This window comes from Gallinula chloropus (genome assembly GCF_964237585.1).
Source record: "Gallinula chloropus genome assembly, chromosome: 5".
Taxonomy (NCBI): domain Eukaryota; kingdom Metazoa; phylum Chordata; class Aves; order Gruiformes; family Rallidae; genus Gallinula; species Gallinula chloropus.
Genome location: NC_140090.1, coordinates 65,050,575 through 65,065,337, shown reverse-complemented (window position 1 = coordinate 65,065,337; position 14,763 = coordinate 65,050,575). Strand labels below are relative to the sequence as shown.

The 14,763-nt window shown below is 35.3% G+C and overlaps 1 protein-coding gene across 3 annotated transcripts in view; it reads right to left on the bottom strand.

Moving 5' to 3' along the window:
• The window catches only part of CPEB3 (cytoplasmic polyadenylation element binding protein 3), an 82,710-nt gene that overhangs the window by 54,674 nt on the left and 13,273 nt on the right, over window positions 1–14,763 (bottom strand). For 2 of the 3 annotated variants that reach the window (XM_084264771.1, XM_084264773.1), the window contains one exon: window positions 4,424–4,583. In XM_084264771.1, the coding sequence (XP_084120897.1) occupies window positions 4,424–4,583 (160 nt within the window). The remainder of the gene's footprint in view (window positions 1–4,423; window positions 4,584–14,763) is intronic. The other variant, XM_084264772.1, reaches the window with a different exon arrangement.

Sequence of the window (14,763 nt, the reverse complement as noted above, 5' to 3'; positions counted from 1 at the left end):
CTGCTGGTAACTACTGATCAAAATATGGTTTATAGATCAGAATGCTCCTGTTTGTGTTGTAATGCAGTAGTTTGACATGGATAAACATATTGCAACAGTGACATATTACACCACAGAGAGGAGGCACTTTGATGTAGGAAATATATTTTAGTCAGTAATAAGTAGCATCTACCCATAGCTACTCTGATAACTCAGTTTTGCCCCACCGTAGAAGCAGTATGTAAAGAACAAGAAGTTATAAAATACTGCAAATATATCTTTTCCTTGTTAAAACAAAACTTTCCCATGTTTTAGAAGCTTACAATATATTTTATTGACAACTCAGAAAATAAGTAAGACTGTTCAGGAAAAACATCTTAGAAAATATTGCAGCATACCTCTCTCTACCTGGTAGGAAAAGCTGAAAAAAATAAATTCGTTTTAGAAACAGAGTAAGAGCTGACTGAACACCTCCCAAGACTAGTCTCAAGATAAAATGCAATATAGATTAATGAATTGGTAACTTAGATAAATCCAGAACCCTCAGAGCTCGGTATCAAATCTCTCTTACAGCAAGAAGCTCCCATAAAGAACAACTAAGTGACCCTAGGTCTCCTAGCTGGAGAGAACCAAGCCATCCTGCCAATGAGACTGAGTTAGCACTCATTCCATATAAGTAATTCAATATTGCGAGACTGGGTATCAGTCAGTTTCTACTACACTAACAATCCTTCAGGCTTTCTCTTGCTCCACACTTGAAATAGACATCCAACCAAAAAAGACATCTAATCACATGTCCTCTCTAAAGGCCAAGTGGATCATCCTTTTAAAAAAAGTGACCTGCTTTGCTGACCTTGAAATGAACTCAATTTCCATGGCTTACGGGATAAAGTCAGATCATACCTCAGATTCAGAGCTTCAACTACTACAAACAAGACGACGACACCCTTTCTCACTCCTGAGCTCCTCCACTACCCCACAACCGTGTCAATTTGGTCTGCACATCAGAATTTTTATAGTTAACCCTCTCATCCACATTCTACTATTCAGCCCTTGTTATAAATGCAAGATAATTATTTTAGTTTCAAGTGTCTGCTGTGATGTGAGTGTCACATATGCCAAGAAGGGCTTTGTTCCAAGCAAAGTTTCAAACATCAGATAAACCACCTGCAATATTTTACTAATTAATTCATACAGGCAGTACTTCTAAAAATACCCATTTGATGAAGATTTTGTTGCCAGCAGCAGGCTGAAATGATCCTGGAATAGCTGCACTGGCTTTGTAACATGCACTGGAGGCTCCAAAACAGTTTTTTCTGGAATCAAATCTTTGTGCTTTCAAAATGAGAGGCTTTTGGTACTCATCTTTACACCCCTTCCGTTTCAAAATTTGGATAGTAAATATAAAAACAACTGATATGTAAGCACTGTTAGCTAAAATTGTTGGAGAAAACAAGGCTCATTTGCCAAAGATGAACAATTTAAAAAGTAATTTGAAAGTCATCTCATTATTTTTCTTTGTTTTATAACCCAGGACTTTTGTGGTTGTTCTACTTTCTATCTACACAAGAAAAAGCTGCACAAAAATCTAAGGACAGTCACAGATGTCAGAGGAAGGGAAGACAGATTTAAAGGGAAAAAACCCACACCCAGTTTCCTATGCAAGACAGAGGAGGTAAAATGAAGAGGAAGTAGCTCTGAGATTTGGTTAATAAGATTCCAGAAAGTGTAGTTGAAATTTCACATGAGACATTCACACAGTTCTATGAGGAACCGAAAAATGAAGCTGAAGTCCATAACCAGTATATTCAAAAAGCCTCAAGGTGGAAATAAATGAAAATATGACAATCACTTAATAAACAAGAAATCCAAACAGAGGTATTATTTTCTCAAGGTGATCAGAGAATAAAATGGGCTGCTATTTTAAAGTGGAAGAGACAGAGGACAAAAATAAAGTGGGATTGTTTAGAAGAGAAGAAAAGGTTAAGAAAAAAAAGATGACAGTGCAGAGGACAACAGCAATTGAAAACCTTCTGCAACTTTGGTAGAAGAAAAGCAAAAAGTTGGTGGTACAGTAGAAGACTCAAAAGTAGTTTTTACTGAAAAGGCAACTACAAAAATGCAATAGGATAGTGATTTAAGAAGTGAAACAATGTTTACAGAAAAAAAAAGGGTTTTTATGAAAAGGATTCTGTTAAAATAAGCACATAGATCTTTTTAACACAGAGGAAAACAACACTTCTTGGAAGGGAGAATGAACATGTACTGAAACAGCTACTCCTATGAATATTGCCAGTCATGATGCATAGTGTGAAAACAGGAGTAAAGTGCACTCTAGGTCAAAGCCAAGGCTGGAGGTTAGCAAAGTAAGCCCTGTAGTTGGAGGGAAGAGGAAAAGAAAGAAAGACAGGGAATTAACTATATCAATGGGAAAAAACCACCAGCTGGGCAAAGACAGAAAGAGATAATAAACAAGACTTCCCCAACAGTTACTGGACTGGAAGCTGGGAAGAGAGCTAAGGACAAGGCAGGAAGACCAACAGAGGTGACCAGGACTGAGTGAGATCAACTCAAACGTTACAATTCATACCCAACTCTTTGGTTTTACTTTTTGAGCAGAATGAAACAGTTCCTAATACTTTTAAATGTCTATTTAAACTAGTCAGATTCCTACATAAATTGATAACCTAGTAGAGATAAAAATATTGTTTTGGAAAGGACACTTATCTTGAAAAGCATGGAGATGCTTACTGAAAACTACAATTTCATTGCTCCCTCATGCAAAACACCAAAATTAAATAGTGTTATAACACTCAGATGCAGGTGTGGAATATGCCACTTGCAGCACTTACACAGACTAACTCAGCTGAGTCCTGTAAAATATTCCTGATAGAATTACCCATCAACACAAAACAAAGATTTGTACCCTTATTATTAATGTGCTAATGTTCTGATCAAAAAACATCTTAAAATGGTTATAAAGAGACAATAAAAAGTACAAGCAAAATTACACTTATATGACATTAAAGTCTTTTTCTAGCATAATACAGTTATCCAATCTTTCTCATTTTTTCCACACTCAGGTTCATATAGAAATTCAGTCTTTAAAAAAATCAGTCTAGATTTCTATATTTAATTAAATACCAAAAAATCATGGAGTTTTAGCTTCATCATAATATTTCTAATAAGATACAATATCTACTTAGTAGCAGTGTGGATTTTGTTGTTTTGTTTTTTAAATATCAGCCATATGAAATGTGTGTTCAGCAGAAATCTAAATTTTGTTCAGATTATTTTTTGTAAGTTTCAGGGTAACACATTTTGGAGGACTATGATTTGAGACAGTACTTCATGCCATTTTAGACAGCTGAATAATGGTTAAAGACACATGAAAGCTACAGTACAGCAAATTTCAATATAATAGTGGAAAGCACAGGTTAAAAGAGCTGAGAATATAGAACTCAGTTTGCTAAAAAAAACTCTGTACCCAGAAAGATGGTGAAAAAGGACAAAACCATAAAAACTACTTTTCCACATGTACTATACAAATGGGAGGGGATCAGACCAGGCCATTGTGACATCAGAGAAGTATGTATATAAACAGTAGCACAAGAAGTGTGCTTCTTCTCTATAAGTCATTGTGTCCGGACTTCCTTAGATTTGGGAAACATTTCTAGACCAATACTTCCTTTGTATATAGCTTCCTATTAGCTTCAGTCTTCAAAGACAGCAAGAATGCAAGTGAGCAAGAATGTGTACCTATTTTTAAACTTATCCAATGAAAGATTAAGACAAGGGAGCGTCCAGGTCAAGTGGGAATATTAATACATTGAAATGCTGCCACAACCTCTCACCATTCAGTATCAGCTAAGTATTAGAAATGGTTTTATCAACAATGCTACATCTGGTAGAACAAACACAGCTGAGTAGCATAAATGAAACTTTCCGAGCACTTAACAACATCTAACAGCTCTTGGCTCCTCCTAACAATTTGAAATCCAAATTAAAATACATTTTTTTAAAATAAACCTGAAAAAAACTGTAGAGTTAGCGTGATAGAGTGGTTGTTTTGGAACCCTGTATACTAGCGGATGATACAAAAGCAAGAGCAGTATTAACCTTGAATAACATGTTGAACATAACAATTGGACTCCAGTTGCACTACACATTTTCTGAGTGACTGCAGCAGGAGACCCAACTGTGCAACCTGTTGATACACAGAACCAAGTTTCAGAAATGCCAGTTAAATAATCTGGTTGTGCACTTACAGTAAATGTATACACATTTCACCTTATCTTCCTACAGCAGAGATTATTATCTTAAGATGGGAAAAGAAGTTTTACATAACTGACAACTCATTTATTAGCAAAAAGTTTATATCAATACTGAAAAGCTGATTTTTGTTTAAACACCAAGCAAGCATGGACATATGAATATTCCTAACCTGTAAAATGATTCCTCCACATTATATCAGCGAAACTCATTGGTGGGCCACTGGGAGGGTAGTGTTTACCTTTCAGAGGCTCATGATCAGTCCTTATCATATCCATTAAGGAATTTTCCAAAGAGTGCAAGTTAAAAGTGTCATAGGGCCTATTCCGGTCCTAGAAAAAAAAAGAAAAAAAAAAAAGAAAAAAAAAGAAAAAAGACAAACTGTTATAGAAAAAAAAAACATTTTCTAAGACAAGCTCATTTCTTACTTTATAAAACTCCAGCATCCAACTCTACATTTTTTCGTGATAGAATTATTTTATATTACCAAAAAAATGATGAATATAAGCCTAAACTGTTAAATTGATACCCTTCATTTTGCAACTGCTGCTCTCACCAGTACAGCTATGCAGACAGGCTTTTTAATACTTCTAAAATATATATGCAAACAATATTTTTTTAATTATCATTTAAATAAGAACTTTAAAATAAAGCAATATTACTGTTTACTTTGGAGAACTGAAATTATGTGTGAACTTCAGAGATTTTTGTTTTATAGCTTCATCATCTGCCTTCTGACACATCAGAGTAGAAGCAAGCAATGCTCAAGATGCCAGCAGGCACATTTGTTCCAGAAAATATGAAGACATTCTTTAGATGTCTAACATGAATCTTAAAGGATTGAGGGAAAAACACAAGATGCAAGACAAAACTGAAAGCAAAATAGGATATGCAATACTTTCAGACTAGGGCACTCAGCAAGGGTTGATTTGTATTGTTTGAATCTCTCATTTTTAATTTGCTGTAGTTCACTTTCTAGGTTTTTTTAAGAGACACATCCTTACACACACACCCCACCACTACCACCACCAGCCCCCACCCATAAAAATACCCCAACCCCAAAACTCCCCAACACAAACCCCCCCAAAAAACCCCCAGTAGATTAAAATTGACAGTTTCAAAGTTCAGGAAAAATCTTGGGGGTGGAGGGCAGTGCAGGAAATCTCATGACCATGTATCTATAGTAGTGGATGCAACGGGACAGCGCACCAGAACTGTCCCGCTGCAGTCAGAAAGTTTCTAAAAACCATTAATTTTCTTATTCGCATCACTATCACTTAAAAAAAAAAAGCAGCAAAGCCAAATATGCAAAAGACAGCAGTTTTTCTTGGTATACCATACTATACTACAGTTAATAAAGAACGGTATAATATTCGACTGTGCAAACTGAAACCTTCATAGCATTATACTCCCAAAATTCCTGGAACAATGGTTTCCACATACTGGTTATTACAAGATAATCTTGCTTGAGAAAAAATCTAAAACCCTCAGACAAAAAGTAGCAGTATCCATAGCAAATGTAACACAAGTTTTACTTCTCTTGAATTATCTTTTTTTTTTTTTTAGGTTGTCTTTAAATAAAACTAAAGGAGAGAATGCATTCAATTGTAGAATTAAGTTTTAATATTTTCTGGAATTCAAATAAATATATTATTAAAAGTTTGTTAAAGAAAGCTCTGAAATACAGATCTTCCTACTGCCAAACAAATCTCCTGTTCCTACAGTCTGCCTACTCTACACTGAAGATCCAACTTCCCTTTGCCAACATATCAATTTGTATTTTCTGTAAGTGGATTAGTATTATTTTCTCCACACATTTATTTCATCTACTGAGCATTTTTTGGCAGTCAAACAATACTAGATTTCTCTTAGAAGCTACAATAATCACTACATTCAAATAAGCTCATTGATCTTCAATTTTCATTACTGACAATTTTTATGTCTTCTACAGGTGATTAGAATGCCAACATTTGGATACTGTATTTAAGAGAGTACTTGTGCTCACCTATCCAAGTGGGTCACTACATATGGAATATATATAAAAAAATTATGCCTAGGAAATCTTAACTAGATCTTGGGAAAAAAACAACCAACAAAAAACCCCAACAACAGCAAAACAAACAAAAAACTGCCAAAAGAACCCCGAGGTATTTTTTTTCCTAACAGAAAACTTTATTTTCATTAAAAGAACCCACTGCTTGGTAATATTTAATAGGGGAGAGCAGTTTAGTTTACTTCATATTCACTTAAAAAAATGCAAGTCTAGATAAAAAGTGTAATTTGGATTTAAAAAGAAAAGTTCTATTCATGGTATATTAGTAACTTGACTAAATAGATTCTATTTAATTCACTCAAAGCAAGAATTTTACTTCCCTTTTTCTACTTTTTCCTTTTAAACACTGTTTAAATATCTGTGCTGTGTATTTTAGCAGGTCAGGTTACAGTACTGAACTATAGCATATTTCTGAAGAGAAAAAGATGAAAGCAATACACATCCTATATACTGAATAGGGGTAGAGAAGTATTTTTGAGTCAGAGCAGTCCCCTGATCTGGTTTACTATACAGCTGTAGAAGAGCTCAGCTGGTAAAACCAAAACTGGCAGGAAGGCAAAAGGGCAGGACTGCTGCTTTTGCTACAATGATAGTCTATTCCAGCTTCAAAGATTCCTGAGATTACAGTCTTAGAGGCTGGAAGGAACAAGTTCGGAAGAGGGCAGAGACTACAAACTGCATGAAATTGCCCTCTGTTAACAAATACATGTTATATTTTAAGTATCCTTCTAGAGCAGCAAATCCCTGGGAGGTCCTACTTTGTTCTAAAACTTCCCAAGGAACTGTGCCCATGGACACGTGAAAAAAGGGAAGAAAAAATTATTGCAGCATCAAAGGCAAGGCTATACAGGGTAGGTTTGCTAGAATGTAGGATCTTTCTAACCTTTTACAGGGCGTACAAACTTGTAGTATATTTGCAAGATGAAATTACACCTCCCTTGAGCACTGGAAGGCCAATTTTATCAAAACCTATGCAATTTTAACCCTTCCCACTATAGTACTTGAGTGAGCTAAACCAAGTAAAGGAAATTTAGACACGAGATTTTTACATTTATATTGTGGCATGTAAAATGCATGCAGACTACAGATTTTGTAGTGTGGGTGGTAAAGCAAACAGGTCAGGGCTAACATTCTAGCTCCTAAGTAAAAGGGCTGTTACAATTTTTCATACTAACTTCAGTAGTAGCTCACTTGTACTAAGCAGACTGTTTCCTAAATTCAGCAACTTGTCCCAGGAGGCTTCGTGAATCTGCACACACACACACACAAAGGATGATGTTTCCTTATTTCTCAGCATGAATAAGTTTGCTTAGTTTTATGAACTGATACTGTTCCATCTCCCAGATTTGCCTTTTGCATTGTTTCCACAGGCTACAAACCTATTGCCAAATAATCCCAACAACAGAAACAATTCATAAAGCTCCTTAAGTGCACATGAGAATTTTGCAAGTTCTGGGACTAAGGCCACAAATGGAAATCAAAATATAAACTACAGAACAATAAAGCAGAACAAAAAAATTGGAAAAGCAATTTGAAAATCGAAGAAGTCTGGAAAATCTGCTGGGATCTTCTAGAGAAGACAAAGATCCTAAAACTTAGGATCTTAGGTAAACTACATTATGGATAAGAGCCACATCTCCAACAACAAGGCACTGCCTTTGGCTACACAACAATCATTAAATTAACAAAAGATTAAGTCCAGCCTGCCCATGTTGGATTGAGGAGCCAGCAGCTCTTTCCTTATTAGCTTCCAGTGTATACAGCAGAGTAGTTCAGTTCTTACAATACTTTCATCTTGAAAGAAAGAAAAAGAACATATGGGTCACAGAACTTCAATTCCCAGCCCTTGGCTGTTATCTTTAAGATCATTCATGACACAGACTTCCTCAAAGTGTGAAAAAAATTACAAATGTATATGCAGGATCAGGTTCTTGAAGGATTACAAAGAGAAATGGACCTCCAGTTGAAATTGGGTCTCAATTTTCTACCTCTAAATATCTTACTTGTTAGGCTGATTAAAAATGTCACAACAAACAGGGTCTATAATCTGTCAATTTTAAAAAAAACAACAACCCAAACAGAACAGTAACTTTGCCAAAATTAACTGCAGAGTCAAGACACTAAAATAAAATGAGAAAAATACAATAATTTACATTTTACACTTTTGTAAATATGTATTATGCTAGTCTTTAATTACACAAACATAATAATTTTAGAGGTCTCCAGTCTCCATCCAATATACATAATGAACGAGCTACAGGAATGAAACAAAACAGCGCCTGGAAGAGGTCTATTTAGCTCTAGGACAGATGCCTGTGTTGCTTCTTCCAGGAGATGGCTGAGGTGTAATCAGTGTGTCAGCAAATTCCAGGAGGGAAAAAACCATTTTTAAAATTAAAGGTTATCTTAATTATGAAACAAAGATTAGCACTACCTGAACTATGTAATTTACATATATGTGTATCATTTGAAATAAAAAGAACCTTTTTCTTCTGTCATACCCTGCAACATGGTGTGTTTTCTCCTGTCCCCTTCAGCCACAGATCATGGACGTGTAAGGGCAAGGCATACCTAGCACTACTTCTCTTCCCTCCCTACAGATACACAAACCATGTCTTTACTGCTAAGAGGAAAAGGTAAAGAATGAGAAAGTAATATATGACAACATTATGGATGTCAAAGCAAAGATCAGATCTATAGCTGGGGACTTAATATAGCATTAAGTGGACTTTAAAACAGCCTGGCTCCCTCACTACTCAGCTTGAGCAGGTAGCCCAAAAGAATGGGAACTAGTGAACTAAAAAAGGAAATGACCAACATATCCCATGGAAGAGACATGGAGAACAAACAGCTTCAGTTTCTGGAGCAAGAAGCCTTTTTCTTCTGTCTCTACAGAGGATTATGGCAGCAGAGACACTTGACCATTAATTGATTAAACTACAGTCAGAAAGTGAAAAGTTTTACCTTGACAAAGCATGTCAGGAATCTGACATGTTGTCCAAGCGTAGCTATTCGCTATACTTAAAAACCTTAATCATATACTTGTGCATGTGCTCAATCCTTGAGCTGAGAGATAATCCTGATGTGCGTGTTTTTTAGTATAAAAGCACCAAAACCCTATATACGTAGACCACCCCAAGGATACATTTCCCTGTGTATATATTTCACTCCATCTGTTAACTGATTTCCGACTAACCTTGCAAGATTCTTACATTCTGAAAAGTATATCTTAAGTTTCAGTAAGTTATTTCAGCATTCTACATTTTTATACTGCCAGATTTTCAAACTTTCTGCAGTCCAACTCTGCCAAGCAACTGATGGTCTCTACTCACTGTACTACTAACTTTTTCCCAGAGAATACCAAAACTCCAGTTAGGCTCACAGTCTCAGCAGTTTTTATTTACTAGACTCTGGGCTATTACATGTAGTATTTCAATCAGAAGAAAGGGACAAAATCCTGGGGAATGGCTAAAAATCTTATGGCTTAAAACAATGTTCCTATCAATGTAAACTTTTTCACTATGGTCACTGGTGTGTTGCACTCTTCTGCGTCTGATATAAGCCTGGATTTGGCTGCACAGGACTACGTTGGCTAAGCATTGCCAACTAAAGCTGAAGTCAGTGGAAGCACAGCTTTGAATAAACACACATTAAAATGCCAGCACTGTTTTAAATTGGGTTCACTCGGTTCTAGCACCTGCAGCAGGGGTTATTACTGAGAACACAAGGAAAACAAGTTTTTCTTGCTCCAGTATCCCAACCCAGAGCAGCAAAACCAGCAACTGTAAAAAAAAAAAAACAAAACTATTAGGGAAGTTTGGCTTGGGACATACTCAATCCGCCATGATAGTGCACATGAATGATCACATACAGCAAGCTCTATGTACTCACTGAGCAGCCTTTAGCTTCTAGCCACTTGTGCTGTGATGCAATTCCACTTGCATTCTTAATAAAGTTTAAAAAAAAACTATTTAAAAAGACAGGAAAGCTGAGGAATATGGTCACACAGTAAAGTAAATCAATTTGCAAAAAAAAAATAAATCTAAAAACTGTAAACAGCAAGTGTTACTTCCTTTTCAGCTTGGTGCAGGAATGCTGCCAATAACAACATGATTGACAACACAGATGCACGGAACAAGATTAACCAGAAATTTCTGTATTTTTTTTCTTATATTGGATTTCATAAAAATATAAAATAAAACAAAATAAAGAAGGCATAAAATGTAATAGGAGAGGAAAACGGGGTAAATTTGTCTATGCTCATGATACAAAGCACTATAGAAGAGCTACTAGTACTAAGTCTTAATGGAATTTTATTTCCATTCCACATTCGTTTTGATCTTTTCAGTTAATTTTGAATAGTATTAAAATAAGCTGGATTTACTATGTTCCTTTATTGGAAGAAAAAGGCGCATGTTTTCTTATGTTATTATTGCTCTTGGAATGCCCACAGAAGAAACACATTGACTTTTCATACATCTGTCTTTTCTCACTACCAAATGTAGCCCATTTTATTTTCATAGGTGTTCAGAAGTTCACTGGGCAAAAGGTGAATTTTCTAATGCTTGTTCAAAAAGCTTCCAAGAAAAGTAAAGAAGTTTAATACAAATATAAAGCAATATGTCATTGTATAAGGAGTATGGAAACATTTCCATATAATTTGAAAATAGCATTTCAGAAGTATAGTTAATGATATTCTTGTGTTAAAAAACTTTTATAGCTGACATGCAAGAACTCAGATTGAATCCAAAAGCCTTGACAACCTGACATACTCAAGCAATTTTTCTGCAAAGAAAGGTAAAGGTTATATTCAAACTTTACCCCTTAGAAATTCAGAGTTCTGAATGTTACAAGAAAACTAAAATCTTTCAGAGAAATGTTTGCAATTCTTATTTCCAATTGAGATAAAACCCACAAACATAGGAAGAGGTAAACCAGGCATTGTATAGAATTACAAAAACTAATCTAAATTATATTATTTGGTCTAAAGGTCATTTTACTTCGCAGTTAAGATGAGATCCCCTTTCCCATACACTTAATATGTACTCAAAATAAATTTTAAAATGTTTGGGCTTTATAGCCAGAAGACTTGACATCATAATCACTTGTACAGAATATCCTGAAAAGTTCCTGAATATTCAATATTTGCTTGCAAACTGCAGAGAGGAAAGCAATTGTATTTACCCTGCCTTTTCAATAGAGGTGGTAGCTACAGGGCAGTCTGGAAAGAATGCGTTAACTGTTTCCCTAGTTTAGGCAATTCATGTTTTGAAGTTGCAAGGAACAAATCATATTATGGCCTTACTGGATACAAGCTATGTATCTTGTTCTATATTATAGCCTACTTATTGTGTTCTTTGGGGGGGTCAGGGGAGTAGGGGTTGGAAGTCAAACATAGCACTTAACATGATCATTAGTGTTATTTCTCCACCTCAGATTCAAATACAGTAATGCTTCTAGTCAAACGCTCCTAACTGAATGCTCCAATAGGGAACTGTATATTACTAGCAAACAGAAATATAACACACTTAGTATTTCAAACATCTTCCTCTTGCCATCAAAACAATTAGACAATGTGTTTAAAAGCACAAACAAATCCCCCACAATAATGAAAAAAAAAATAAAAGAATCTACAAAACAGCTATTATTCTCACACCCATTACACTACTGAAAGGACTGATCTGCAGACATTACAACTGACTGAACACTCACCGACTGGATTTATGTTTAGTCATATTTTGTTCAACATGATGCTTCAGATAAAAATCTGCTCATCAGTCCTGTGGCTGAATGCATCTCAAAAAGCTGATGTATCCACTTTCTATTATAGTTACTGATTCCAGTAACAAATGGTTCTAACACTTGTAAAATATAGGATTAACATAGTTACACCCAAGATGATTATCAATTCACAAAAACAAGCAAGTGGAAAAAAATGTCAGCAGTAAAATTTACAAGGCCATTCATTACACCCTTGAGCTATTAAAATGACATCATTTAACTGGTGCATTGGCCTGCGGTGCAAGAGTTCAACACTGATAAGTTACCTTTGGGCTTCTGCCACTCTGTTCAGTAGAATGATGCCTGCATCCTATAGCAAGGAAATACTAACATTGACCTCAGAAGACCTTACCACCTAAGTCAGCACAAGTTAAATGCAAACCTCAAATCACTACACAAAAGCACTACAAACATGCAAAAACTGCAGGGGAGAAGAGTATTTGGGATGCTACCATGTGAAAGGATCTGAATGACCATTCTTCACAGTCTGGAGCATAATGCAAAAGACAGTAGATACATTGTATAAGGAAGCTATTGTCTCAGAAAGATTTGCAATAGGAGCAATCTGTCTCATGATATTAAAATGAGACAAAACTTTAGATAGAAAAGAAAACAACTAATAACTGTCAAACAGATGCCTGAGCACCATTGCCCAGTAGCTTCATTCGTTATGGTCACTGCAGTAAAAAAGACTCAAGGATTTACCTGAAACAGAAACAGTGGTTTTGTGTACGGTTACTGATCATCAGTGACATGGGATATATTGGTGAGGTTAAAAAAATAAAAAGCATCACTGAAATGTTAAAGTCTTATGGCAAACAAAATACTGTCATTCAAACTCACTGTGCTTTATGGACAATATGACTAAAATAATATTTAACTGACATATTTCAAGTCAGGCTCCTATTGCATTCCTGTTGTGCTCAGGAAACAGAGTCTCCTGAGGAAAAAAAAAAATAATTGTAGGTGCCAGAACTCCAGATGGACATTTCAACAAAAAAGGGGGAAAACATTTAATCTCTTCATACAGGACAAGATCTTCACATATTGGTTTGGAGATGTACTCTTAGAGAGGATAGTCATTTTCTCATTTCAATGCTGATGCAGCCCTTTACTTTTAAAAGGAACCAAGGAAATTTTGTAGAAAAAGAAGGAATCTTTCTGGTTGCAAGTACTGAACCACCATATGCAAAAATAAATTTTTTTAATAACAGATTCAAAAATAATATATTTAATGTAAGAAATATATTAAAATAGTAACCGAATCACACTATGCGTACTTGCATATTTTATTACCTAAGGGGCTTAAAGGCATACAGAATATGAGAGAAGAATAGCTGTTTCATGTACAAAGTCCCTAAATACTAAGCCCTGAAAAAATAACCAGAATGAGTATTTCTTCCTCTCAGAAGCAGCCATAAGCATTTTTGTGTTGTCAGATAGGGGGCATGCATTCAAAGTACTGCTGCACAATACATTGCTTCATTTTAATGAACTACAATTCCAACCTCACATATAAGATATATAGGTACATGTATGAATAGGCAATTAACCAAAAGTAAACCTTCTTTATGTTAACTCCTCACAGAAATTGGAAAGGATACACATAAGAGCAAGAAAAACACTACCCTTTTACATTATAACAGCTACACTGATTTAGCACTGGGAAAATTTGGTGAAGTTTGCTCAAGACAGTGAAAATGTCTCGAGATAAAAGCCTACCTTATTTGGAACAAAACCGCCTTTTTCTGTACCAGGTAATAAAGACTGTCAGGAACCTTAAGAACTGTTGCTAGAAGAATGAGTGTGTTCGGTCACTTAAGCACATTCAGGGAAACAATAAGAAGTTCAGCATGAACAGCTTGGACAACAAATGTCTTAGAGTCAAGTAAGACTGATAAAAGAATTAAACAAAAACCTATCAGAAGAAATAACGTAGCCTCTGCAATCTGTCTTCATGTAACAGAGAAGAAAATCAAGTAAACAAGGGTAAACAGTAAAGACAGGTAGCCAGTAAGAGACAACACAGTATCATGTATCCAATTCAAAATGAAGTATCAGGTGCATGTGAACACTGTAATCAAAGTGGAAGGACATTAAGGCACAGTTAGTGGAACAACTAAAGCTAGTCCAAGCAAGAACAGTATTGTGTGTATCTGACCAGCAAAATAAATATGCAAGAACTACAATAACTGGAACAGTTTATGAAACTACAGATGACAAACACCATTTCTTGTTTCCGTGATTGAAATTCAGGGATGTCTTCTCTTTGAAGAAATTAAAAGCAGAGATAATGTAGCATCATACATTAATGATGCAGTATGCAGGGAAGTATGATTGCTGGTTCTTGAAATAATATGATATGGCTGATCTAACAAGGGCTACAATATAGAATTTTACACAGTGCTACAAGCAAAGTAACTACATAAATGGGAAAAATTGGTAAATTATACAACTGAGGTAAGAATGAAAATGACAGAAAGGGAAAGAAGTGATTGTGCAGAACAGAGAAATGCACTAACACAGTAACCACTAAAGTTTCATAAAAACAAATCTTGAGACCAATTTTATCAATAATGTTGGTTATTAAAGTAGGAACATGCTAATAACATTTACAAGATATCATTAATACAGAGGAGATCAGCTCAACATATAGAAAGCAATGAACTAATGTGAAG